The 27,561-nt window shown below is 35.2% G+C and overlaps 1 protein-coding gene across 3 annotated transcripts in view; it reads right to left on the bottom strand.

Moving 5' to 3' along the window:
* Positions 1-27,561, bottom strand: part of LOC113062388 (trafficking protein particle complex subunit 9) — a 182,545-nt gene that overhangs the window by 63,067 nt on the left and 91,917 nt on the right. For all 3 annotated transcript variants that reach the window (XM_026232210.1, XM_026232214.1, XM_026232213.1), the window contains 2 exons: positions 24,633-24,751; positions 6,131-6,273 (listed from right to left, as the gene is read on the bottom strand). In XM_026232210.1, coding sequence (XP_026087995.1) covers positions 6,131-6,273; positions 24,633-24,751 — 262 coding nt within the window. The remainder of the gene's footprint in view (positions 1-6,130; positions 6,274-24,632; positions 24,752-27,561) is intronic.

The following is a 27,561-nucleotide window of genomic DNA, read 5'->3' as shown; positions in this document are numbered from 1 at the left end:
TTTAGAAAAATAGAAAAATATTATTATTATTATTATTATATACTTTTGAACAGGAGTGCACGTACAACTATATCTACAAAATTTGCATGCTTTCTATTGTTTATTTATTTTTGATATACTAATACAAACACACAAATAAATAAAAGTACACGCACACACACACATGCGCACACACGCGCGCACACACACACACACCAAAACAGGCGGGCTCAAGAGGTCATGCAGATGTACTTGTCATCTTCTGTCCAAACATCAAAGGTTAGCATCTCTTTCATGTAGCGAAAGCTTTGTGAGCTGTGTGTGTGTGTCTGTGTGTGTGTGTGTCTTTATTTATGGAAACAAATTCTCAAACCCACCACAGTAACACAATACACACAAGTCAAATTTGACCATGCTTGTATTTCTCCCCAAAGGCTACTTATAACATTAGTCACTGTTTCTTGCAGCAAAATTAATCATAATTTAGTTTTCATCTGTTCTCAACAATGGGATCAGTCTATTTTTTTTTCCTTTTGCATCTGTTCCTTTAAGGACTAGTATAACAAATATGGTGCATCACATTTCAATAGAGCAAGAAAAGGTAGAGTAGAATAACCTCAAAACGGTAAAAATCAAGATTGAACTCAACTATGTTTTTTTTTAAATGTAGATCGTTTTTGGATTACTAAAACATCAGATTGCCAGATTTCCAGTGTCCGACTCCTACCTATAAATAATTTGGCTGGACAAATAAAAAAATGTTTTCTCAGTTCCATGCTTTAGCGAGATAAGGGCAGCATGTGCACATAAACAGCAGACATTTTTAATGATATGATGGCCGCTGTGTGTCAACAAGCAGAGCAGTCAAGACATACAGTATGTCACTCTCTTTCTCTCATTTCTTACACTGATCAGTGGGGAATGAATCATCACAAGAGATGCTGCCAAGATTTAAATAGCAGAGAGAAAATGAGAGCGAGTGCCAACCAATGCTTACTCAACACCGAGCATCCCTCATTCTCGCTCTCCATCAATCTCTCTCAACTCCTGAGCAGATGCCGAAAGTTTTCCAGCAGCGGAATCAAATGACGTCACCGCCGGAAAACACTGAGGAACATTTTAAGTGAAACACAGCATGAATTTGACCCCATTTACTCGCTTAGTACACATTCTGGATCTCACTAAGAGAAAGAAAAAAGGTTTGTATTCATAATCTTCCTTTTTTGTTTAGCCCATTCACTTTTAGCTGCTCACTGGGGGTTTCGAGACAATAAGATAAGATGTTCTGCCAAGCTGCTTCGAAATAGCATGGACTGTGAAAAATGCTTTACAAATAAGCATGTAATGGACTTAAAGTAGAAGTCTGTGGACACTGGAAATGTAAAAAAAAGGCCATGCCATTTTGATAACATAACCATAAGTAGATTATACACGTTGACCTAATGCCAAAGAACTGCGAACACTGCCTGTGTGAAGCTAAATCTGATGCAGTCATTCCTTATTAATAATTTAATATATATTAATTGTTATGTATATAGAATTAAAATATGTTACTATTACAATAATATACAATAATACATTTTGTACCATAAAATATCTCAAATAAATGTAACATCAACAATAACAATATTTCATGAATTTATTATAATGCCATGTATTATCAATTACTACTACTAACTATTATTTTTTATAACTACTACCTAGCAGTTAAATGCACATCAATTTACAAAAAAATTATCTTAATTTACTATTATATCATTCAAAAACAGTGATAAACAGCCATATTTAAATATTTTCATTTGTAATAATTGACACACAAAAAATATTTTATATATATATATATATATATATATATATATATATATATATATATATATATATATATATATATATATATATATATATATATATATATATTAATACAAATAATATGTTAAATATGCAAGCCCATTTCCAACGTAATATAAAAATTATGGAAGCCTGTTTCCGTCAAATGATAAAAAAAAATAAGTAAAAGTAATTATGACGACTTTTATCTCACAATTCAGATTTGATTTCATAAATAAAGTCAGAATTGAGACACTTTTTTCTTGCAATTCTGAGTTTATATATCACAATTCTACATTTGTCACAGAAATTTAAATTTTTCTGAAAACATTCAAATGGAGAGAAATAGAGTTGCAAGCACAAAAGTCTTTATTGTGAGATAAAAGTTGCAAAAATAAAAATGTCTAAAAACAATACTGAAGAAGAATAAATACTATTTAACATGAATGTAAGTTGCAGATTCCTGCTTTAAATCATCCTGGCTGCTTCGCTCAACACTCCACAGACTTCCATTCTAAGTGAATGAATGCACATGTTTTAAGCTGTGAGTTTAAGCTGTATTGAACCCCAAACAATCCTTTAAGGCACTGGATTTGTCAAAGATAAAATGTCATGAAGACTGTAGCTTTATTTGATTTGACATTTGAATGTTTTCTTTCCTCCGGAGCTCCTCGTCTCACTACATCCGCTCACACCACAGAAGAGATAAAAGCTTTTTCAAGACAGGTCATTTTCATTTAATGGTCTTCCAGTATTATCTGTGTGTTAAGTGTGTCTAAAAGTGATGGTGAAGTGGGCATGTGTTAATGGTGTATGAGTTTAGTAATTAAACTGTTGCTTTTTACAACATCCTGTTCAATTTACTTGGTCAAACACACACATGATGTACATTTGTCCACACTTAAGAGGTGTGGGTGGGAATTAAAGACACTGGCATTAGTCGCAGGCCAGCTTTATGTCTTTAGAAAGCATCGTCCCCACATCTTTAAGGAGAGAAATAAAGAGAAATAATCCAGGCAGTCCAATGACTATTCATCAGATCTGTGATGTGGAACAGACCTCTACTCTGCCTATATCATTCAGTGCAGACGACGGGCCATTTGTCTGGACCCACCCGTCAGGAGATTTTCATCTGAGGAACATTATTTCATCTCCTCAGAGGTAGTGAGCTGAAGAACTGCAGCTCGCTCAAGTGGATCCTACAAGAGGCTCTGAACATTAGTGTGTCTGAGTGTGGACGTGTGGAAATGCTTCCCATTCCTATCAAGACTGTACTGTGTATAGAGAGAGAGAGAGAGAGAGAGAGAGAGAGAGAGAGAGAGAGAGAGAGAGATTTGTAAAAACAACACAAGAACATAATGTAGTATATCGTATAATACACCAATGTAAAAAAAATAAAAATAAAAAAAAAATAAATGAAAGTGAAATAAAATTTGTATTATTGAATATCAATATTACTATAATTAATAATATTGTCTTTTAATAAATTACTATACATTCTTAAAAAGTACACTAAAATGATAACAAAATTAAATTAAGAAGACCATAATCAACAATATTTCATTTAAATGTGTAATGTAAAATATTTTTAAATAATATTTAATAATAATTTATTTATATACATCATAATAAATAATCATTTTAAATTACTAGTATAGTTAAGATAATTATTATGTTATTTTTATTTTTATGACTTTTATTTAGTCATTTAGAGAATTGTATTATTTACATTTACATTTATTCATTTAGCAGACGCTTTTATCCAAAGCGACTTACAGATGAAGACAGTGGAAGCAATCAAAAACAACAAAAAGAGCAATGATATATAAGTGCTATAACAAGTCTCAGTTAGGTTAACACTGTACACGTAGCATGGGATTTTAACTAATATAATAAATAAAAAGAAAACAGATAGAATAAAAAAAATAAAAGAATAGAGCAAGCTAGTTAGAGGTCTTTACACACACACACACACACACATATATATATACAATTGCATAATAAATGAAAAGAGAATAGAATACAAAAAGATTAGAAAGGTAGTTAGATTTTTTAAAGAATAGAATTAGAATAGTGAGTGTTAAAGTTAGAGGGTCAAATAAAGATGGAAGAGATGTGTTTTAAGCCGACAATTATATAATAACATAATTATAATATATTATATAATAATGTTTATAGTATAATATACATACATACATATATATATATATATATATATATATATATATATATATATATATATATATATATATATATATATATATATATATAGGCCAAAAAGGCGTTATAGGTTAAGGTAGGAGTTATAAGGAGTATATATATATATATATATATATATATATATATATATATATATATATATATATATATATATATATATATATATATATATTTATTTTATACTATATTATATTATATTATTATAACTCCTATAGTCTTATCTTAACCTATAACGCCTTTTTGGCTTTTTTAGATATGAATAAAGACATTACACGCTGCTTTTATAAACCTGTTGTCCTCGTAGGGATGTAATGAGGTGTGTTCACATTTAGTGCTGCTATTCTTAGAGCACCCGAAGCCTTCAGAGAAACCCATCCACCAACCGACTGCTGAAAATTTCACACCCATTCCCCACAAGCAGGACTTTCTATTTCTATATGTGCCGCTGTTGTTATTGGCCAGTGTCCAGTTGGCCGAATAAAACTTTCTTGGACTTGTGTGGACAAATGAGCTAATCATAATCTGAGGTTTACGGCCATAAAGTTCAGAATGAGGCACGCAGAGCGGTGCTGAGGAAGCTACTTTGAAACTGCAACCAAGCAAAAATCTGCTCATAATTTACAACAGCTCTACTACACTGACAGTCAAACCAATATTTGATTTATTCTTTTAAAGTAGTTTCCCTATAAGTTACATTAGATTTCATGATTACTGAATAAGGATGCTTAAAAATAATTTCATAAAAACTTAGCATTTAAAAAATACCTGGCTACTGCTAAATGCAGTATGGTCCAGAGTGTATTAGAGAGAAATGTTCAGAGTAATGCAGCGAGAGAGAGAGAGTGTGTGTGAGCAGCCGATTCATCCGACAGGAATGATAAATGATCTAGATGACTGAGACAGCTGATATTATTACAGCTAATGAGTCACTTCAAGTGGTCATTACTAAGGTGTGATCAGTCTCTCTCTCTCTCTCCATCCATCTCCATCTGTCTGTCCCTCTCTCCATCTTTCCGTCTCAACAGCAGTCATTCATAACCACCTCTGCTGCATCACACTAAACACTGCACTGTGAGTGGCATCTTCGTAAAAGACCTTTGCGGCTGTATTCATTCAGCAGATGAGACTTGATAAAGCAATTATCACCTATACCGTTACAGGGCAGTGTGTTTGTACAGTGAGGTTTCATAGTGCTCTGATGCTGTTTGCCCACATAATCACAATCTTATTCGTCTTTAAACTGTTTACAGTGTTTATATTCCATTTGAGATGATATGTTGTTTTATTGCTTTTATTAACTCTCCTAGATTCAGGCTCGCTTGTAAAATTGCATGTCAAATCATATGTGTATATATATGGTTTGACATACAATGTGAAATATGATATTGTTATGATATCAAGAGAATGGCAGTGCGAACTATGCAGATATGTGCAGAAATTATAACTGATTCACGTATAATTTCACAATTACAAACATCATTATTGCAACTGTACAATGAAACAAAACATCCATATTTTCTTTTCTCAGTTTGAATTGCAAATATAGTGCTTTTGTCATAGAACAAAATGCACTAAATTACATCTGAATTCTATGCAAGAAAACCTGAGTAAAATTCAACTGCACTTTTAAAAAATATGATATAAATAGTTTCAGAAAATGTTAAGAAACTATGATGGTTCAAACTGTGAAGTAGAGAAATTGTAACAGATACACACATGATTTTAGAAACTGTACAAAGACTTTTTTAAAGTTATGAGTAAGTTTTAACAGAAAAAAATATATGTTTTTTAATTGTAGGTGTCAGAGAGAAAGAAAAAAAACCTGATTTTTGTGCTAGAAAACCTGATCATCAACATAACTGGATTTTAAAAAATGCTACAAATATTTTAGTTCAGAAACTGTATTATAAAAAATAAAAATAAAAACACTGAAGGTGTGACCTATTAACTGATATGATATTAAAATGAAAAACTCTGAAACTTTTTTCTTTTTAAGTAATTTCGAACTGAAAAAAAATAGTGTTTCAATTGTAGGTGCAAAAAAGGTCTTTTTAAGACATGTTGGCTTGCCTTTTGAGCATAGAGTAAATGAAATGTTTGATACCTGGTGGCAGGTAAAGTGCTGACTCGCGTGAAGAAAACTGAAGGTTCAACATCGACTCTGACCCCTAGACTGAGCTCGCGGTAGTAGCCCTCCACCTGACCGGCTCCTCCGCTGTATTTAAAGGTCAACACAGCCTCCAGCGTCTACAGAGAGACAGACAGAATAAAACACATCAGTAACTGAAACATGAATCATGGATCTTAAACACAGACCAATTCATTTACAACTGAAGAAAATCCCAAATCTTAAATGGCTGCTCATAATCAGCTTATGATCCCTTTAACATTGAAAACGGTCATTGTTTACTCATATCTCACATCATTCCAAACTCTTCACGCCATGAAAGCATGTAGAGGCCTGTGTGGTTCTTGAAGAATAACATGAAAGCGCCATAAAAGCTCTGTAATAGGTACAGTCCCTGAATCTTGTGCCCTGTCCCCAGTCATTTGATAGCTTTGTATGAGAAACCCAAATAAGATGTTATGACTTCAAAAGACCTGAAGTATAGTGCACAGGTCATATGAAATACTGTTTGGCACTTTTGTGATGTTTTTTGTCCTTTATGGAGCTTGAATGCCACTGGTCACTCATGGTTGCTTTAGTTGTACTGAAGAAAGCAGCTCTGATTCTTACTTTATGTTCCACAAATGAAAGATAGTCCGGTTTGAAGGGTGAATAATTCCAGTACAAAAAAAAAACAACAACAAGTAATTACAACTTTTTCCCTCAATGTCTGAATTGCAAGGTTTATTATAAACTTAGAACTGTGAGATATAAACCTTTTTTTCTTTTACATTTTTTCTCCCAATTCTGAGTTTACATTTCACAATTATGTTTGTTGTTTGTTTTGTTTGTTTGTTTCTGCCATGGAATACAATAATTAAAAAAATAGGTCATTGCGACCTCTCAAATCTTTTATAAATTTATATCTCACAATTGCTGAGTTTTTATCTAGATGGCTAGAACAAAGATAAATATTAGCATAAAAAAAGAACAAAATATTTAAACTGTGTGAAAAAAAAACAACAGAGGAAGTTGTTGAATGGAGTAACTGCAGAGAGAGAAGAAGCTGAGTCAGTCCTGGGGCTGAGAGAAACTGTGTGTGTGTGTGTTTGTGTGTGTGTGTGTGTGTGAGAGAGAAAGAGAGAGATCTTGGCTTTCTCTGCTCAACTGCATATAGCCAGAACTGCAGATTCTTTCAGAACAAACTTTCCCATTTTCCCCATGTCTCTGTAATCTCTGTAATCTACTTAAAAGGGGGAGCATCATGTAAACATTATTTAAAATGGTTTAAAGTGCATTTCCTGCTTAAAAAGCAACAGCAAAACCTTTTAAAATTCCATCATCGCTGTCACTCATCTTGCCTCGTCTTAGCAGACCCCACCAGAGCAAACAGTTTAAAATAAAGTGCCATCTCATCACGCAAATGGAGCTCAAAAGTGCAATCGCTGTGCAAAAACCATCAAAACAGAAAACTGCTTTCATGCAGACACACCATCAGACTTCTCAAGTATTGGATTCTGGTCCACTCGGTCACGCATTCTGACAATAACCAACCCAATAAAACATGTAAAAGCAGTCAAACATGTTTTAAGCTTGTGTTTAAACATGTTCTCTGAAGGGGCTAAACATGAATGAGTGGATGAATGAATGAACAGATGCACTGTTTAGATGCACTGGCAAAAGTCAATGTGAAGACATATACAATAGATATATATACACAAAAAGATATAGTTTCCACAAAAATATTAAGCAGCACAACTTTTTTTTTTTTAAACACTGATAGTAAGAAATGTTTCTTAAGCATCAAATCAATATATTAGAATTATTTTTGGAAGAATCATGTGATTCATCACATTGATGAACAAACAAACATCTCAACAAAACAATATAGAGCATAGATAATAATGAATGAGAAAATTAAGGACACATGTATTAAAAAATATAAGTGAATGAATAAACAATTAAGAGAACTATGCAAGAGAACAAATATAGTTTGCACTTTATAGGGAAACAATGAATTAAATTAACAGATGGACATAAACATTAAAATATAAAGGTATACAGTATAGAGATGGATCCATTTTATCTACCACCCAAAACAAGAAAGCTGACTGATGAAATCCTGTGCATAGAAATGGCATAAAACAAGCCAGCCTGGAGCTTGCCATTTTGTGGAATCTCATCATTCTTGTGTAAATAACCATTTATAGGGGCTAGTTTCACAGATTCATATCCATACATACGAGTTGTGAAACACGTCACAATCTCAGGGTGGCCGATGTTTTCCAGCAGGGCTTGATCTTAAGAGAATGACACCATCACTTCTGAGTCAGAGAAGATGAGGAGGCAACAAAACTACAGAACGAGGAAGAACAGAAGACGAAAGAGATCTAAAGGGAAGACAGATCTCATTGGCCTCATTATTCTGACCTCTGAGAGAACAAAAAAAGAGTGTGTGTGTGTGTGTGTGTGTGTGTGTGTGTGTGTGTGTGTGTGTGTGTGTTATGCTTTCTAGCAAGAGAAACAAACACACGAGTGTGCGTGTATTTGGGTTTGTAGGGTTTTCCTGCAGGGCCCACTGGAGTCTTCCACATTCACCCTCCTGTTGTGTGAAACCTCACCCCGTTCAATCGTTACGCTCTACTGAGTGTGTGTTCACAGAGCTGCCGGCCTCCAGAGAGAAGCTATTTCAATCACACAGAGAGCTAAAGATAGAACAAACCATAAACTGAGTGAGGGACAGAGAGAGAGAGAGAGAGAGAGAGAGAGAGAGTGAGTGAGTGAGTGACAGAGAGAGAGAGAGAGAGAGAGAGAGAGAGAGAGAGAGTGAGTGAGTGAGGGACAGAGAGAGAGAGAGATGTGCTGTCACAGTGAGTTTCTATACTGATGCTGAAGAACTAATGAAGAAATAAATGAATGAACAAAGAAAGTAATGAATTATTTAAAATGCTTCAACTCTACAAATGAATTAACAAACTATTGAAAGAACCATGAAATAAATGAATGTACAATTGAAAACATTTACAAATACATATATCTGAATAACAATATAACTAAAAAATGAATGAATAAATTAAAGAGCAATCCAATAAATAAACAAATAAAATAATGATTCTAATTAATTACCAAACTAATAATAAATAAAAGAATTAATGAACAAACTAACAAAAAAGAATGAACAAATAAAGACAATTAATGAAGAAACGAACGGATGAATGAATGAATGAATCCATCAATCAATCAAAAAAAACTGAACTCAAATCAAAGAATGAATGCACATTACATGAACAAATAAGCAAACCAATAAATAAATTATGAAAATACATAAAAATATTTAATACATAAGAATATGATTCAAACTAATGAATGTACAAATTAACCAATGAATAAAATTAATGCAAAACCAAAAAGGAATCAACAAATAAGAAAAAAAAATTATAAACAAACTATACCTACTAAAATATTAATAAATAAACAAACAAAATATGTCAAAAAAGTAACATATCTTTGAATGAACAAGCAGATGTATGAATAAACAAATGAAGAGTCTGGTTCCAAAAAAGCAATAAATCTATTTTGATTAATTTGAGTAAAATATGGTTTCTTTACCAAGAAAGTGGCAAGACTGAAAACCACTATTTTCTGTTTCAAACTTTCACATAGCATCTTTAGGTTATAATAATATTAGAAATTAAAATCCAGGTTTTGTTTTTCAAATATTTATTAAAAAAATTATTTTTATATTATTTGTATAATTTTTTCCCCAAAATGCAATAAATCCATTGAATCAATATGAATATAGAAATTCCAAAATTACATTTACCTTACATTAAACTTCCGAAAGTGCATTCATCTTTGCCATGTTACATTCATTCAGTTGATCAGTGTTATGTGCTATATTAACAAAAACATAAATGGCATTAATAAAAACACTAACAAGCTAGGCAATTTTGTGTTCATAATCGAATGTGATTCATCTAATGAATGTGATTATAGCATAGCTTGTCAGTAATCTATGTACAATCACATGGTGATTTATCATGCAGCCCCTGTTTGTTGATCATAAAGTTCAAAGTAGATGAGGAAAAACTAGGGTGCCACCATTACTATTTAGAGCGCATTAAATGGTGCGCTTTGATTGGTTGTTACTGTTTACAGTGCGTGGAATGGTAAGCTGTGAGTAGTTGAGCGGATATATGCATTCTGCAAAAAAGGGAGAATGGTATTTGGCGCGGTTTGGAAAAAAAAGGGAGAAAACATGACCTTTAACTCTGCGAAAAAATGCATTTTGCGTAAAATGAACAACTTTTCAATACCGACCAGATACAATACTGATTTTGGTGGAAACTCTTTTATTTTTTAAATGGCGTTTATCACGTTTTGGAACCAAACTCTTCAAATAAACAAATGAGTGATTTAAACTCAATTAAATAAATAATTAATTAATAAATACAAGAATAAATGAAAAAATGAGTGGATGAATGAACTAATGATTGAACTAACAAATAAATTATAATCAACAATGTAAAATGAACGAATGAACGAATGAATGAATGAACGAACACACGAATGAAAAACAAATACATAAAATAAGAGGCATTCATACAAGAATGGAGAATAATGGATAAACCAGCAATGAATGAACTGACATATATTTGAATGACTGAAATAAGATGCAGTCAGACTCAGTAAAACGTAAATGAAACTCCTAGATGTACTAAAACGAAATCGCGTTTTAAACAAGATCTCTAGGTTTTTTTTTAACATACAGCAAAGGCCTTCAGGGTGAAATGGACGAATGTTTCAGAGCTCCAGTGAGAGGTGAAGGTGATCACTGCAGAATCACCACAGAGTGTCAAACACTTTCAAACAGCCCAAATATCACCGCTGCACCACTGGAATATTAACTACAGAAATATTCTGCTCATGCGAACGCAGACATTCGTTTAACCTGTCTGAAACGCCCGCTGCCCCTCCGTCATGTCCTAACGGTTATTAAGACCCCAGAGTTTTATGGCTTACAAGAGGAGGATGTGAAATCCAATACACTTCATAAAGATCTCTGACATTTTAATTTACATCCTCCTTACAGACCATTACTAGACCGAGAGAAAGAGAAAGAGAGAGAGAGTCCTAAATGCTTTTGCAATATTGTACTCCAATAGTCGTGCTAATAAAGCAGCACTGAACTGAGATAAAAGAGAAAGTTAGATCTAGTCCAGGCCATATTTGAATGTGATGATATCAATTTCATATTATAAAATTATAAAATGGATGGATTAATAAAATAATGACTCTAAATAATCTACAAATTAACAAACAACTGAATAACAACAAAAAAGAACAAACATGAAATGAACAAACTCATGAATGAATGAATGAATTTCACACATTAATAAATGAACAAATACATGAACGGATGATTAAATAAACAATGCTAACTCCAAATGAAAGAAAGAATGATTGAAGAAATACATGAACAAACAACCTAAAGACTGAACAAATTGAAAAAGTGAATGAACAAATGAAAAAAATTATAATGAATAAACTAATACATGGACCAACAAATTAAGAAATGAGCAAACCATAAAAATAAATAAATTCTACAAAAACGATTTACACTAATGATTGTACATATGAATTAACTAATGAACAAACAAAATAGAGATTAAAATAAAGAAAAAACAAACAAACAAACACACTTGATGCCATTTTCTAAATATTCCAAAAAAAATGTTTTTATAAAATAACTTGTTTTGCAACATATCATTCAACAGTCGATTAATATGGTTCTGTAAGAGCAGGAGAAAGACTAATTGTGATTTTGAGAGGTTTAGAGGTTCAACCTACAGGAAAATACAACAGGAGAAGCTTAAATAACAATAAAACCTCTGTCTGACTGTCACATCCATCTCAAAATCAGCCTAAAATACTAGTCATAGTCATAGCTGTTCTCTAGAGAAAGACAGAATACTATAGATACAGTGTATACGAAAGATGTAAAGGAAGGGAATTCTCATTTTTACAGCCTATTTTTCAGATAGCCTGAATAGAAGAGTGTCTGTGTGTATGTGGTCAGATCCTGATAACAGCAGGTTATCAGATGTGTTTTAGGGGAAGTCGTGGCCTAATGGTTAGAGGGTTGGACTCCCAATCGAAGGGTTGTGGGTTCTAGTCTCTGGCCGGATGGAATTGTGGGTGGGGGTAGTGCATGAACAGCTCTCTCTCCACCTTCAATACCACGACTTAGGTGCCCTTGAGCAAGGCATCGAACCCCCAACTGCTCCCCGGGCGCCGCAGCATAAATGGCTGCCCACTGCTCCGGGTGTGTGTTCACAGTGTGTGTGTTTGTGTTCACTGCTCTGTGTGTGTGCATTTCGGATGGGTTAAATGCAGAGCACAAATTCTGAGTATGGGTCACCATACTTGGCTGAATGTCACTTCACTCACTTATCAACACTGCTCTCTGTGCGTTTAATAATCGTAAATAATCATAATAAAAATAAATAAATAAATAAATAAATAAATAAATAAAATACTTATTATTATTATTATTATTATTGAGGAAAAAACTCCTTAAATCTGTCTACTAAATGTCCAATACAGTTCAGTGGTGTGTGAACAGGACAATATAGTTACTTGTTTGAATTAAACTAAATGATAGCAATGAAGCAAACCAAGCCCATTCAAACCTGTGTCTCAATGACAGCCTGCTGTCCTACACACATTCTGACACGCTGACAGCCAAGAAACCAGCTGTTGATGCCCAACACACACACACGCTGGCATCCATGTAAAACACAAACAAGCCAGACTGAGCCATCCATCATATCACACACACACAAGCATGTGTGAGTGTGTGTGTGTGTGTGTGTGTGTGTGTGTGTGTAAGCACATGGAAATCTGTTCGGTTTGCTTGGCCAGATTATACACATGGACTGAGACACACACTACACAAAAAATACTCTCAAAGCCACTGTCATCTGCAGTATCTATATATATTAATAACTCTATACACTACAATAAAAAAAAACAGTACAAACAGTAATATTGTGAAATATTATTACAATTTAAGAAACTGTTCTATTTCTATATTCTATACTTCTATTTTATCAGTCAGTACTTCAGTCTTAATTGTCACATGATCCTTCAGAAATATAATATATATATATATACATATTAAAAAAATAATATATATATATATATATATATATATATATATATATATATATATATATATATATATATATATATATATATATATATATATATATACAGTATTGTTCAAAATAATAGCAGTACAATGTGACTAACCAGAATAATCAAGGTTTTTCGTATATTTTTTTATTGCTACGTGGCAAACAAGTTACCAGTAGGTTCAGTAGATTCTCAGAAAACAAATGAGACCCAGCATTCATGATATGCACGCTCTTAAGGCTGTGCAATTGGGCAATTAGTTGAATTAGTTGAAAGGGGTGTGTTCAAAAAAAATAGCAGTGTGGCATTCAATCACTGAGGTCATCAATTTTGTGAAGAAACAGGTGTGAATCAGGTGGCCCCTATTTAAGGATGAAGCCAACACTTGTTGAACATGCATTTGAAAGCTGAGGAAAATGGGTCGTTCAAGACATTGTTCAGAAGAACAGCGTACTTTGATTAAAAAGTTGATTAGAGAGGGGAAAACCTATAAAGAGGTGCAAAAAATGATAGGCTGTTCAGCTAAAATGATCTCCAATGCCTTAAAATGGAGAGCAAAACCAGAGAGACGTGGAAGAAAACGGAAGACAACCATCAAAATGGATAGAAGAATAACCAGAATGGCAAAGGCTCAGCCAATGATCACCTCCAGGATGATCAAAGACAGTCTGGAGTTACCTGTAAGTACTGTGACAGTTAGAAGACGTCTGTGTGAAGCTAATCTATTTTCAAGAATCCCCCGCAAAGTCCCTCTGTTAAAAAAAAAGGCATGTGCAGAAGAGGTTACAATTTGCCAAAGAACACATCAACTGGCCTAAAGAGAAATGGAGGAACATTTTGTGGACTGATGAGAGTAAAATTGTTCTTTTTGGGTCCAAGGGCCACAGGCAGTTTGTGAGACGACCCCCAAACTCTGAATTCAAGCCACAGTACACAGTGAAGACAGTGAAGCATGGAGGTGCAAGCATCATGATATGGGCATGTTTCTCCTACTATGGTGTTGGGCCTATTTATCGCATACCAGGGATCATGGATCAGTTTGCATATGTTAAAATACTTGAAGAGGTCATGTTGCCCTATGCTGAAGAGGACATGCCCTTGAAATGGTTGTTTCAACAAGACAATGACCCAAAACACACTAGTAAACGGGCAAAGTCTTGGTTCCAAACCAACAAAATGAATGTTATGGAGTGGCCAGCCCAATCTCCAGACCTTAATCCAATTGAGAACTTGTGGGGTGATATCAAAAATGCTGTTTCTGAAGCAAAACCAAGAAATGTGAATGAATTGTGGAATGTTGTTAAAGAATCATGGAGTGGAATAACAGCTGAGAGGTGCCACAAGTTGGTTGACTCCATGCCACACAGATGTCAAGCAGTTTTAAAAAACTGTGGTCATACAACTAAATATTAGTTTAGTGATTCACAGGATTGCTAAATCCCAGAAAAAAAAAATGTTTGTACAAAATAGTTTTGAGTTTGTACAGTCAAAGGTAGACACTGCTATTTTTTTGAACACACCCCTTTCAACTAATTGCCCAATTGCACAGCCTTAAGAGCGTGCATATCATGAATGCTGGGTCTTGTTTGTTTTCTGACAATCTACTGAACCTACTGGTAACTTGTTTGCCACGTAGCAATAAAAAATATACTAAAAACCTTGATTATTCTGGTTAGTCACATTGTACTGCTATTATTTTGAACAATACTGTATAGTTGATTTCACTAATACCATTCAAAAAGTGAAACTTGTATGTTATATTCATTCATTACACAAAGACTGATATATTTCAAATGTTTATTTGTTTTAATTTTGATAATTATTACTGAAAACTAAGGAAAATCCCAAATTCAGTATCTCAGAAAATTATATTATTACTAAAGACCAATACAAAGAAAGGATTTTTAGAAATCTTGGCCAACTGAAAAGTATGAATGTGAAAAGTATGATCATGTACAGCAGTTAATACTTAGCTGGGGCTCCTTTTGCCTAAATTACTGCAGCAATGCGGCGTGGCATGGAGTCAATCAGTCTGTGGCACTGCTCAGGTGTTATGAGAGCCCAGGTTGCTCTGATAGTGGCCTTCAGCTCTTTTGCATTGTTGGGTCTGGCATATCGCATCTTTCTCTTCACAATACCCCATAGATTTTCTATGGGGTTAAGGTCAGGCAAGTTTGCTGGCCAATTAAGAACAGGAATACCATGGTCCTTGAACCAGGTACTGGTAGCTTTGGCACTGTGTGGAGGTGCCAAGTCCTGTTGGAAAATGAAATCTGCATCTCCATAAAGTTGATCAGCAGCAGGAACCATGAAGTGCTCTAAAACTTCCTGGTATACGGCTGTGTTGACCTTGGACCTCAGAAAACACAGTGGACCAACACCAGCAGATGACATGGCACTGCAAACCATCACTGACTGTGTAAACTTTACACTGGACCTCAAGCAACGTGGATTGTGTGCCTCTCCTCTCTTCCTCCAGACTCTGGGACCCTGATATCCAAAGGAAATGCAAAATGTACTTTCATCAGAGAACATAACTTTGGACCACTCAGCAGCAGTCCAGTCCTTTTTGTCTTTAGACGATTCTGACCCGGTCTGTTGTTCAAGCGTGGCTTGACACAAGGAATGTGATAGCTGAAACCCATGTCTTATACGTCTGTATGTAGTGGTTCTTGAAGCACTGACTCCAGCAGCAGTCCACCCTTTGTGACTCTCCTCCACATTTTTGAATGGGTTTTGTTTCACAATCCTCTCCAGGGTGCGGTTATCCCTATTGCTTGTAAACATTTTTCTACCACATCTTTTCCTTTCCTTTGCCTCTGTATTAATGTGCTTGGACACAGAGCTCTGTGAACAGCCAGCCTCTTTTGCAATGACCTTTTGTGTCTTGCCCTCTTTGTGCAAGGTGTCAATGGTCGTCTTTTGGACAACTGTCAATTCAGCAGTGTTCACCATGATTGTGTAGCCTACAGAACAAGAGACCATTTAAAGGCCTTTGCAGGTGTTTTGAGTAAATTAGCTGATTAGAGTGTGGCACCAGGTGTCTTCAATAATGAACCTTTTCACAATATTCTAATTATCTGAGATACTGAATTTGGGATTTTCTTTAGTTGTCAGTCCTAATCATCAAAATTAAAAGAAATAAACATTTGAAATATATCAGTATTTGTTTAATGAATGAATATAATATACAAGTTTCACTTTTTGAATGGAATTAGTGAAATCAACTTTTTGATGATATTCTAATTATAATGACCAGCACCTGTATGTATATATATAAACACTGACACCACAGTAAAAAAAACAAAACAAAAAAAACGGTTCAGTGAGTAAAATACTGATTCAGACTGATTAAACTAATACAGTGAAGGAGTCGTCAAACTGATTCCAAACATAGCTCAAAACATAACGGAAATAATTATTTGTTGCCAGTCGGACTACCGCTTGTGCTGAATGTTTGTTTTGGGTTGCAACTCAAGAGCATTTTTGTAATACATAATCTTTTTATCCCTTTAAATCCAATTCCGCATGCAGACTCATATTCAGGACTCCAGAGGTGATTTATTTTGCAGTGATTCCAGAAATTAAGAGCTCCACCGCACTTACACAGATACTCAAAACACTAACAAATGCATACACACATATACACAAACATGCAAGAAAACACAAAACACACAGTGATCTGAATTCAAGTCCTAACTAGAGACAGAAGATAGAACAAGTTTAATATGCAGCAGTTACTACTATTTAGTTACCTATGGCATGTCTACATTCAGACAGCTAGGTGTGTCTGGTGTGTGTTTGGTTTCTTGAGGGTCAATGCCATCCATGTAAAACTATGAAAATGCCACACTTGCCAGTTGCTAAGATATGATTGTATCCTTTGTGCCACTGTAGGCACTTATAGTTAGAACAAACAAAAAAATACACAACTGTGTGTGTACTTTCTTACACACAAATCTCCAGAAGACTACGTCTAAATAAAACTGTCCAAGTTAAACACACACACACACACACACACACACACACTGCAGCACTGCACATTGTTGCTAGCATTTCCAAAGAGATATCGATGATGCGTTCAGAGTCTCGGCGGTGCTTCATTGTTTATATTCAGAACTGCCACTTTTAGTTTTCATTTAACGTCCATCTTAAACAACCTTCTGTCTCCTGATTGGCTAAAACAGAAATGCGAGTGAATAGTTAAATGCCTTAAGCAATTTATTATTTTTTTATTAATGTTAGTCAAGTTTCTGCACCAAAGAGAAAGACAAAATTTTGTTTTTCATGAGCATATCCTCAAAACTAAATACTAAAGTCGGCATTAAACCGACATTGCTACAACCATGTTGTAATGGATTATATATTTATGACTTAAGAAAAACAGACTGATAAATTGTGTACAATAAGATCAGAGTTATTTGTTGAGAATGCAAACAGGGTCAGTTTTAATTTCATATTCATTTTTTATTCCTTCTTTTATTTGGAAAGGTCATATCCTATTTATGAGTATTCATCCTGCTAAGATGATCTTTAGAAAAGACTGAGTTGCTAAATAAACGTGTGCATCTAATGTCACTTCTCACTGGAATGTTAAGCTTCTTTTTTTTTCCAAACCAGTCCACTTTTAATGGGTTTTAATTTCTAAGCGTACTGGAGTCAAAGCAAATACACCCAGACTTACTCCAATTGTATTATTACTTTTTGCGCTATTGATAAGAGGGTTGAAGCACACTGCATCTTCTCGTGCGCATCCGTGTATGTGTGTGTGTGGTGATTCCCTGTGGTTGGCTGCTGAAAGTGCTTACACAGTAGCCAGATCTACAGCATAACCGCCATACATCATCTCACAGATGAGCTGCCAGACACACACACACACACACGGGCATGACTCCAGCTGCTGATACGAATCTTCCCTTCTCTCTTGCTCTTGTGTTTAGTCTCTCTGCTGAGTGATCACATAAACTGACTCTTCACAGCATTTCACTGCCCCTTGAGCCTCCTGATGCCCCAGCTGCACCTCTCAGACCCACACAGTGAGATTGAATCACGTCAAACTGGACCCAACGAGTATGAGAGGTGTAGCACAGAAAGAAAATAGGTGGGAGGGTGTACTTCTTTCTTCCTATACAAGGCTTTTTTTAATGAGAAATTAATATTTATGTACACTGCTATTCAAAAGTTTAGGGTCAGTCACTTGTTTTAAGACATTTAACTTTTATTCAGAATGAGTGCAAACTGATCAGAAGTGATGGTAAAGAAATGTAAGTGTTTAAGTAAGGGACGATTTGTGTTCTGCATTTAACCCATCCAAGTGCACACACACAGCAGTGAGTAGTGAACACACACCCGGAGCAGTGGACAGCAATAATAATAACTGTTGAAATGAGCATCAAATCACCAAGTTAGAATGATTTCTGAGAGATCATGTGACATTGAAGACTGGAGCAATGGAAGTGTGATAAACCCTTCGTAACAATGCAAGACTTTTACTGCATTTACTGTAATTATTGATTAATGTAATGTGTTCAGAATGCATTCAGAAAGGCCATTATGGTTTGATTTAACCATAAGTAATCCAAACCTACCTTCTGCCAAACCAAATGCAGATGTGAAATTTAAAAAAAGTGGCATCTAGCTGCGCAAATCTATCCACGTCAGAAGAAGGATAGCCAAAGCAAGTAAGTGTGTGTGTGTGTGTGTGCTAGTATGACTGCCAACACACAAACACAGCGGAGAATCAGTCACGGGATCAGTCATGAGCACATGGTGCCATAACATACACATTCACACGCAGGAGCCATCAGGAGTCACATGTGATGATCCGTTTTTACACCGGCAGAAAACAAATCAATAATCTACTGAACTGAACTCACATCGGCCTCAAAATAGAGCTTCTATCGATTCGCTCTCCCTCCAGTGCCATCTGAGGAATTATTCAAATGCTTTCTCACCGTCTGGCTGAAGAAACAATGAAGAAACAACGTGTGCTGTTTTCAACATCTCTAAACCTGAGAACAAAATGGCAGGAAAATACAGACGGAGGAAAACATCCCGTAAAAAGAGATCGAAAAGGGACAAAGAGTGTGAAAGCAAGTCTAAATCCAACTTGGAAATGGGACACGATTCATTTCATGTTTAACTTGATTCATTCATTTTAAACAGAGCTAGTTCAGAGTGGTTTTTGAAGAAGTCTGTGAATGGCATAAATTCCAGCTGAACAGAAATCCACTGTCGTTTGTCTTCGAAGAAATTTGCCCTTGGCGAGCAGCGTGCATTCTTCGCATCTCTTGTGATGCTTTCACAGCAGACATGTGGCATTCTGTAAAACTTGTGTTTTGATAGGAAAACTAAAGGGATAAAACCATGAGCAAAACACTGAATCAATCAAACGACACTTTCCAACAAATTAAAGGAACACTTCACCCAAGAAGGTGAAAAAAGGTGAACCCAAAATGTACACCCACTTAGGGCATCTGAGATGTAGCGGAGTACGTTTCTTTATTGGAACAGATTAGGGGTTAATATAGCATCACATCCCTTTCTCAGTAGTAGATCCTCTGCAGTGAATGGGTGCCATCAGAATGAGGCATCTGCATCATCTACATCTTGAATGGCCCGATCATGAGTAGTTTCAGACAATTTTCAATATTGGGGAAAGTCGCTTATATAATCTGAGTTTGGAGGTTGTACATTAGTATATGCGTCGGAACCAGCCAGTTTGGGCTCTTCTGGATTTGAATCCAAAGCTATTTTTGCAAAGCTATTTTTTCGCCTTTCATGGCTTCAAAAGAAATATGTTCATGCTCATGCTCAACTCCTTTGTCTTGCTGAGGCTAATCTCATAGCTTGCATTCATGCATCCTAAATACGCCCAACTAAATGCATTTTTCTAAGACTCAATAAAATATTCTGTTCACAAATTATATTTAGTGTCATTTGTCTTCATTTGTTTTCTTCGCACAACATCTCAAACTTGATCTCAAGCCCTCACTGATGCTGTAGTCTTGGTAAACAATTATACTGACTATACTGAAAAATATTAAAACAACGTTACTGCTGTTGGCCAGTCATAATTTTGATTATTTTAGAAAAATTATTTCACAAATTAAAAACTGAAATGGTTTATAATTGACTATATGCAAATTTTAGTTTTGTTTAGATTAGTTTTAAATGTATTATAAATATTAAATATTTTTATAACAGATTAACAAAGTTTAAAATTGAATATCTGGGTAAAATGATAAAATCTACACATAAAAACATTTAGGAAACCAGAAAAAATAAAGAATTAATCTTGAAAAATGTTATGGGAAATGTTAAGAAAGAAACAAAAATCTTCCTAGTTTTAATAGAAATCAAACTGTATGACATAAAACTGCTCAAAGTGGAAGGACACACACTTCTTAAAAAATAATTATAAATGTAAAAGCAATGTAAAAAAGAAAGCATATACTGCTGTTCAAAAGATCTGTTTTTTTTTTTTTTTTTTTTTTTTTTTAAAGAAATTATTAGTTTTAATATATTAAATGGGTCAAAGTGGCAAAAAGGTCATGTTAAAATGATACAAGATTTCTGTAAAAACAAAAATGCTATTATTTTCAAGTTTCTATTGATCAAAAAATCCTGAAACAAAAAAGTACCCCAGTTTCAACAAAAATATTATGGGCACAACTGTTTTCAACATTGATAATAATAAAACATGTTTCTTGAGCAGCAAATCATCCCTCTTCTTGAGCACACAGAAACACACTCTCAATCTCTCAGGTATCTAACCCCAGTCTTCCCTCTCCAAAAGCCTCAATCAGAACTTTTTTTGTGCTCAGCCTGCCCAGAAGTGCAGACAGGAGTCTTCTTTATCACTCCTCAGACCCTGGACAAGAAGAAAGAAAGGCTGCACTGGAAACAGCTGAGCTGGAGATGACTTCTCTTCACTGCTAAGCCGTTGGGGGGTTTGGAGATAGTGAGGGCCGGGACACTGTCTCAGTCTCAGTGAAGACACTTCCTGTTGTGATTCGCAGTGGGACACAGTCAGTCAGGCGGAAAGAAATGATTACCTTCAGCTCGTCCAGATTCAAACATTCAGAGTGTCTCAGGTTGGGATATATGATGTGTCCTGCTACTCAACACTTCCTCCCTCTCATTACTAACTCAAGCTTCCCTGTTCACCTAGCTTCCATTCAGGATGCATCTGTATTCTCTCACTCCGGCATCCTCAAACTCTTTCTTTCTGCAGAAAATGGCACTGAATTATGCAGTGATGACAGGAGGGATGGAAGTAGATTGTCAGTCTCATGGATGGAGGACTGTCAGTCTCATTCCCCGCTAACACTGACTGTTATTTTACTGCTTGTCGCTACTGAGCATTCCTGAAGCTGGACGTCCCGATGTTGCTGCAAATAGCTTTTAAAAATCTGATCACAAATGACGTGAACTACTGGTAAAAATTTAATTTAATTCAACACCATTTAGTTTTCTTGCTTCTTAAAATTATATCCTGGAGCGGAAATTAGTTTATGTTGAAAAAAAAATTGCTAACGGGGTAAGACAAAATAAATGTGTTTTCTTTTTGAATTAAGTTTATTTAGTCTCTGTAGTGCATTTTAAGCATACATCTCATTAAATTTATTTAGATTTCTCAAAAAAAGAAAAAGATTTATTATCATATGCCATGTTGCTTGTCAAGTTAACTGAGCTCGTTTTAAAATACAAAGAAAAATGTTTTTTTTTTATAGTGCACTTAGGTTGCAGGAAACTTTGAAATTGAATGACCACCATCCTTAGTGCAACTGCAGATCCCTGTCAGTGTGAACAGTCCTTTAGATAATGCTCAATTCTTCCATTACACGCTGAATTGATTATATATATATATATATATATATATATATATATATATATATATATATAGATTGATATTTATATTTATTGATTATACCACTTCTGCTTAACCACACAATATTAAATAAGTATTATAATTAAAAAAAAGTTAAATATAAAAATAAAACATAAAAAATTAATAAATAAATATTAAATAAAATACAAATTAGATTGATTATATCACTTCCACCGACACACACTACATAAAATAAAATATTAAGTTATATATATATAAATAAAACAATGCAAAATAAATATGAATAATAATACAAAACCATTAAATACTACTTAGAAAAGAAAATCTCAATCTGTTTAATAACAACAAGTAAAGCTGAGCTCATACAAACTGAGATTTCAACAACAGGTCAGCTCAAATCTGATTTCTGCTAAAACTTATGGACTTCAGTACCATGGACAGAGACACAAACACAAACTTCAGTGCCAAGGACAGAGACACAAACTTCAGTACCATGGACAGAGACACAAACTTCAGTACCATGGACAAGAAACAAATGAAAGACACCACTGCTCACAGACCAATGCAAAGGGAGAAAGTGTCAAGTTTTACAACTGCTATGCAGAATAAAAAAGCACACATGATTCAACAAAAAAAAGACCAATCACAAAATAATCTGATATGTTCTACACACAGAATACGGCCCCGTTTACACTACTGCTAGGTTTAGGTTTTAAAACGGCGCTTTAGAATTAAAACGAGCCGCGTTTACACTGGCGTTTCAGCTGTGTTTCAGAAACAATCTCGGTCTACACTAGGAGTGGGCGATATCTCGATATGTAAAATATATCAATATTTTTTTTTCAACTCGATATAGATTTTGACATATCGTATATATCGATATATTGTTTACATTTAATTCTGATTCCGCCACATTGCTTGTTTACCCTCTGTGCTGGGCTTGCCCCCGCTCGCTCGCCCCCCTACTCCTTGATTTTGTCTACCCTCCCCTCGCGTGTTGTCTCATATTGAACATGGCGGTGTCCGCAACCAGACCGGAGGCTACAGAACTAGTCTCAAAATAAAGGACAACTGGCTCCATTATATGTTAAAGACAAGTATTTTCCAGAAATCTATTAGTATTGTTCAGCAGAATGTACATAGCCTACTTCTATTAAAATGAAACAAACATAATTTTTTAAGGAAATATCACACAACATTTCTTCCATGTTTTATTTTTATTAGTAAATCCCGTTTTGTTTACCAAAAAAATTTAGTTTGCTTACTTTTCAATAATTAAAAGATAAATTAAATGAATGTTTTATGCTTTCATTTGATAACCAGAAAAATTTAAATACACAGTATTTCAGAGGGGAAAAAAGATTTCATAAGGCTATTTAAAAAAAAAAAAAAAAAAATTAAGTTGTCTTTATGCATTTAAATAATTACACATGCTAAAACACAGAATTAGGTAACAATAAAACATATGGTGAAGAAAAAAATTAAACATTTCATAGGGCCCTAAACCTGTAATATTTGGCATATGTTTTTGCAGTAGTTTTTGGGGGGTTATTTTTCCTGTAAAGATATCGAGATATATATCGTATATCGAGATATAGCAAAATATATCGAGATATATTTTTTGCTCCATATCGCCCAGCCCTAGTCTACACTACATGACCGAAAACACGTCACATATCCATTCATGCACACTGGGCATGAGCGAGAAAGTGTAAACAAGAAGTCGGTTGCTAGTCCCTGGCAGGTTCAACAATGAGCATGATGGCGAGGAAAAGAAAGGACATCTTTGTGGGAACAGATGATGAGATGGAATTGTTACTCAAAGTAACTAATGATTACAAGGCGGCCGAAAATGTTGATTGGGAGTCAGGCTAAAACAAATACACTGACATACTAGACAGAGACATGATACGGTTACACGGTCATTAAGGATACACAGGGGATCACATGGTTTTCACAATAGTTTTTGAAAGTCTCCATTTTGGTCCATTTACACTGAAACTGAGTTTTCAAACTAAAACGGGGTCAGCAGCATTTTCAAAAGTCTCTGTTTTCGAACGTGGAAAACGCCGGAGTAGTGTAAACAATATTCGTAACCTTAGCAAAAGTTGTGCATTTAAGTTATGCGTTGACAATAAAAGCGTAAAGTGACTTGAGTGCTTAGAAAAAGCGCTACATAAATGTAAGGAATAATAATAATTATTATTATTATTAAAATGAAAACGCATTAGTGTAAACAGGGCTTAAACATCACTGATTCACAATGAGACCTGAATCTGGCCGGGGCATTACAGTGTGATGTCAAAAGAACCCAAGTAACCATTAAAACAGCACTGCACCTAACTACTAAACTAACAAGCATTCTACAGCAATCAAATGTACTATGGCCCTACAGCAGAGAGTGAGCAAAAAAAGAAAGCGTATGTAGCTTGAGGACAGAATTCCTACCTTGACGTGACTGAATTCGTTCTTGCTGGCGTCAGTGCCGACTGGTTTATTTTCAGCACGTGGCTTTAGGACCTGCCGCAGTGGGCTAGAGACAGGCAGACCTGTTACACTGATACCATCTGAAAGCACACAACAATATACATTAGACATCCGGCACACATGAACACAGCGGCCAGAGGCCTGAGAAACAGCAAGAGGGGAAAGAGAGATCACTATCTTCTGTGAATTATGTGAAGAGAGGACGCTATTATACAGCTATAATTCCTCACATTCAGTGGACGTGAACATCACTCAAATGCTTTCCTCTCAATTTCTCTCTCCATCCGCCTTTCTATCTCTCAGCGCATCTGTTTGTCCGGTGTTTAGCGCTCGAAATAAAAATTAAAATCTATAACGTGACAGTTTGAAATATGATGAGGTGGAGAAACTTGGTAATAAGGCGCCGGAGTGTGTGTGCCGCAGTGGCTCTCTGGAACACACTCAGGTGGATGTATTTTATCTCTCCGGCACGTACGGATAACGGCATTAACTTATAAACGCACACACAAATTCATTCAAGCGAGAAAGATTCTGGATTATTTTTAGAAATGGAACATAAATATGATGAATGAGACTTGGACTTAAATGGTCTGCAAGCCTGCAAAAACATAAACACAAAACTAAAGAACACAGATCCTCAAATGTATGACGTCAACTGCAGCAGGGCTGGGTGAAATACCCTATTTAAGTTATATCTGCAAGGATTTAGCTGGTTATATAAAATTAAGTAACATTGGTATAATTTTACTACATTTTATTTGAACATCAAGTTTCTAATGGAGCATGTCAGTATGGTTTTCTGAGTATTACAAAACAAATGTTTTAAATGTCTGATTGAAGCTTTTTAATTGAAGCTATTTTAAAATGGTGTTGGAATTGGAAAGTGCAATTCATTTCTAGTCAGTTATACATTTTTAAGTTCGATACACATATGAAAATGTTTGCATCACTCAAAAACGTTAAAGTCCTCACAGTCCAATTCCAATATGAAATCAAAATTTACCCTATTTAATTATTTTATGAATGGTCCTCATTAACAGTCACAGAGAAGTGCCCTAACAATCAAATTTCTTCTCCTTAATTATCCTGTGTCATTTGGAAATATGTCAGATTATTGTCGTTATGTAAAAAAATAAATAAATACATGACCTGCTTTGACTCTGTCTGAAGGAAAAGGATGATGGTAAAATGCAGCATTGACCATGCATAGATTTCTCTCTGAATCTCATACAGACGAATTTTGAGATTCAACAGAGGAGGAAGAGCAGTAAGGGGGCCGGTGAAAAGTTCATGGACGAAAATGTAGCTCATCACTATTTGAACAGAAACATCTATTAAATAGCATGTGATTTTCAGTCATCTTTCAAGCGCTACCTCTCTTCTGCTCAGTAAAAGAGTACACAGCAGCTCACATCAGGAAAGATCTGGTCAGTATTTGTGTTTTACCACCCTTGGGTTCTGAAAGGGAACGAGAGGGTGTTTAAACACTTGACACATATAGAACTTACGGTCCTAATTACGAGTCCCGCGGCTTCCGAAATGACATCACTTCCCCTCAAGAGTGTCTGACACAATATGTCGTAATGTCTGCTGCTAACTTTACAAGACTCAGACGCCCAGACTCCAGAACAGAGCAAACAGACTGACATGAAGTAAGAGGAGGCGGAGTTAAGTGTTACACAAGTAGGAGAGGGCGGAGCTTATGTGTAAAATAAAATTACAAAGGCACATATTCTTAGAGTTTGTAATATATCGTATAGCAAATTTAAAGATTTAATAATATTAATAGTTATAAAAATAAATTATTATTTTTATATAGTGCCTTTAAAGTGAATAAAATGAAATTAAATTAAATGATCTACCACTAATGAATGTTATCATTAACAGATGTCATTTATTCCCTTACTTAAGTAAAATGTAGGGGTCGCATCGAACACCGTGGTGCTCAGCGATTACCAGACGTTACCCAGTGAGGCTAGGAAGTTCATCCCTATGTAGCATTGTGACATCATCCGCACCAGGGCTGACGTCCCGCATGAAGGGCAAACGTTTACCTCCAGCGGGCTCTCAGCGGGGGGAGCCGTCCAATTTAATGGAGCCGCTCTCCTCTCTCATTATGTTGTTTTTGCACTGACATTTTAACATTCAGGCACTAATGTGTTTAGTCTGACTGTCTGGCCCTCATGCGCTACCTCTTTCTGACGGGGAGACGATTTATAGAGGACGGATGAATGAACGAAACTGGGCAGCATATTAAAGAAACTCCCGTATAGACTGAACCCAACGGCCTCCTGAGAGACAGACCGAGCACTGCATCACAGTGATGACATCAGCACCATCACAGCTTGAGTTACGCTGACAGGAGAGATGAAGACAAACACAGAGAGAGCGACCGAGACAAAAAGGGAAAAGAAAAAGGGTTGAAGGGAACAGAGCGCAAGGAACAGAACGAAAACGTACAATGTGCTCAACTTTCAAATGTTTTTAATAAGCGGATTCTTTTTAATGAATCGTTCAAACAACTCACTGAACCACTGACCTTAAATCTGTCGACAACATATATATAAGCTAGTGGTGCATGTTGCATTTTCATATGCATACTGTATTAGAAGTGTTGAGAATGCAGCACTTTCACCCTTGGGTTTACATAATTCACATAGGTCAGGTCATAAAAATTGGTATACGTATGAAATTTGTATAAATATGCTGACAACAGTCTGGAAGCTGCTTCATGTGAAACATGCAACACCAAAGACGTCTCGCATCCCATTATGACTTTGCAATGGAAAGAAGGATGAGCAGCCAATCAGAGATTAGAAAGTGCAACATCAAACTTCAGCATTTTAATGACTTGTTTTGATCTTCCTTTAATCGTTTCTACAGTTATCAT

The sequence above is a fragment of the Carassius auratus genome, chromosome 44 (assembly GCF_003368295.1).
Source record: "Carassius auratus strain Wakin chromosome 44, ASM336829v1, whole genome shotgun sequence".
NCBI classification, from domain to species: Eukaryota; Metazoa; Chordata; class Actinopteri; order Cypriniformes; family Cyprinidae; genus Carassius; species Carassius auratus.
The sequence above is the reverse complement of the archived record's forward strand: the minus strand, read 5'-3'. Positions and strand labels throughout refer to the sequence as shown.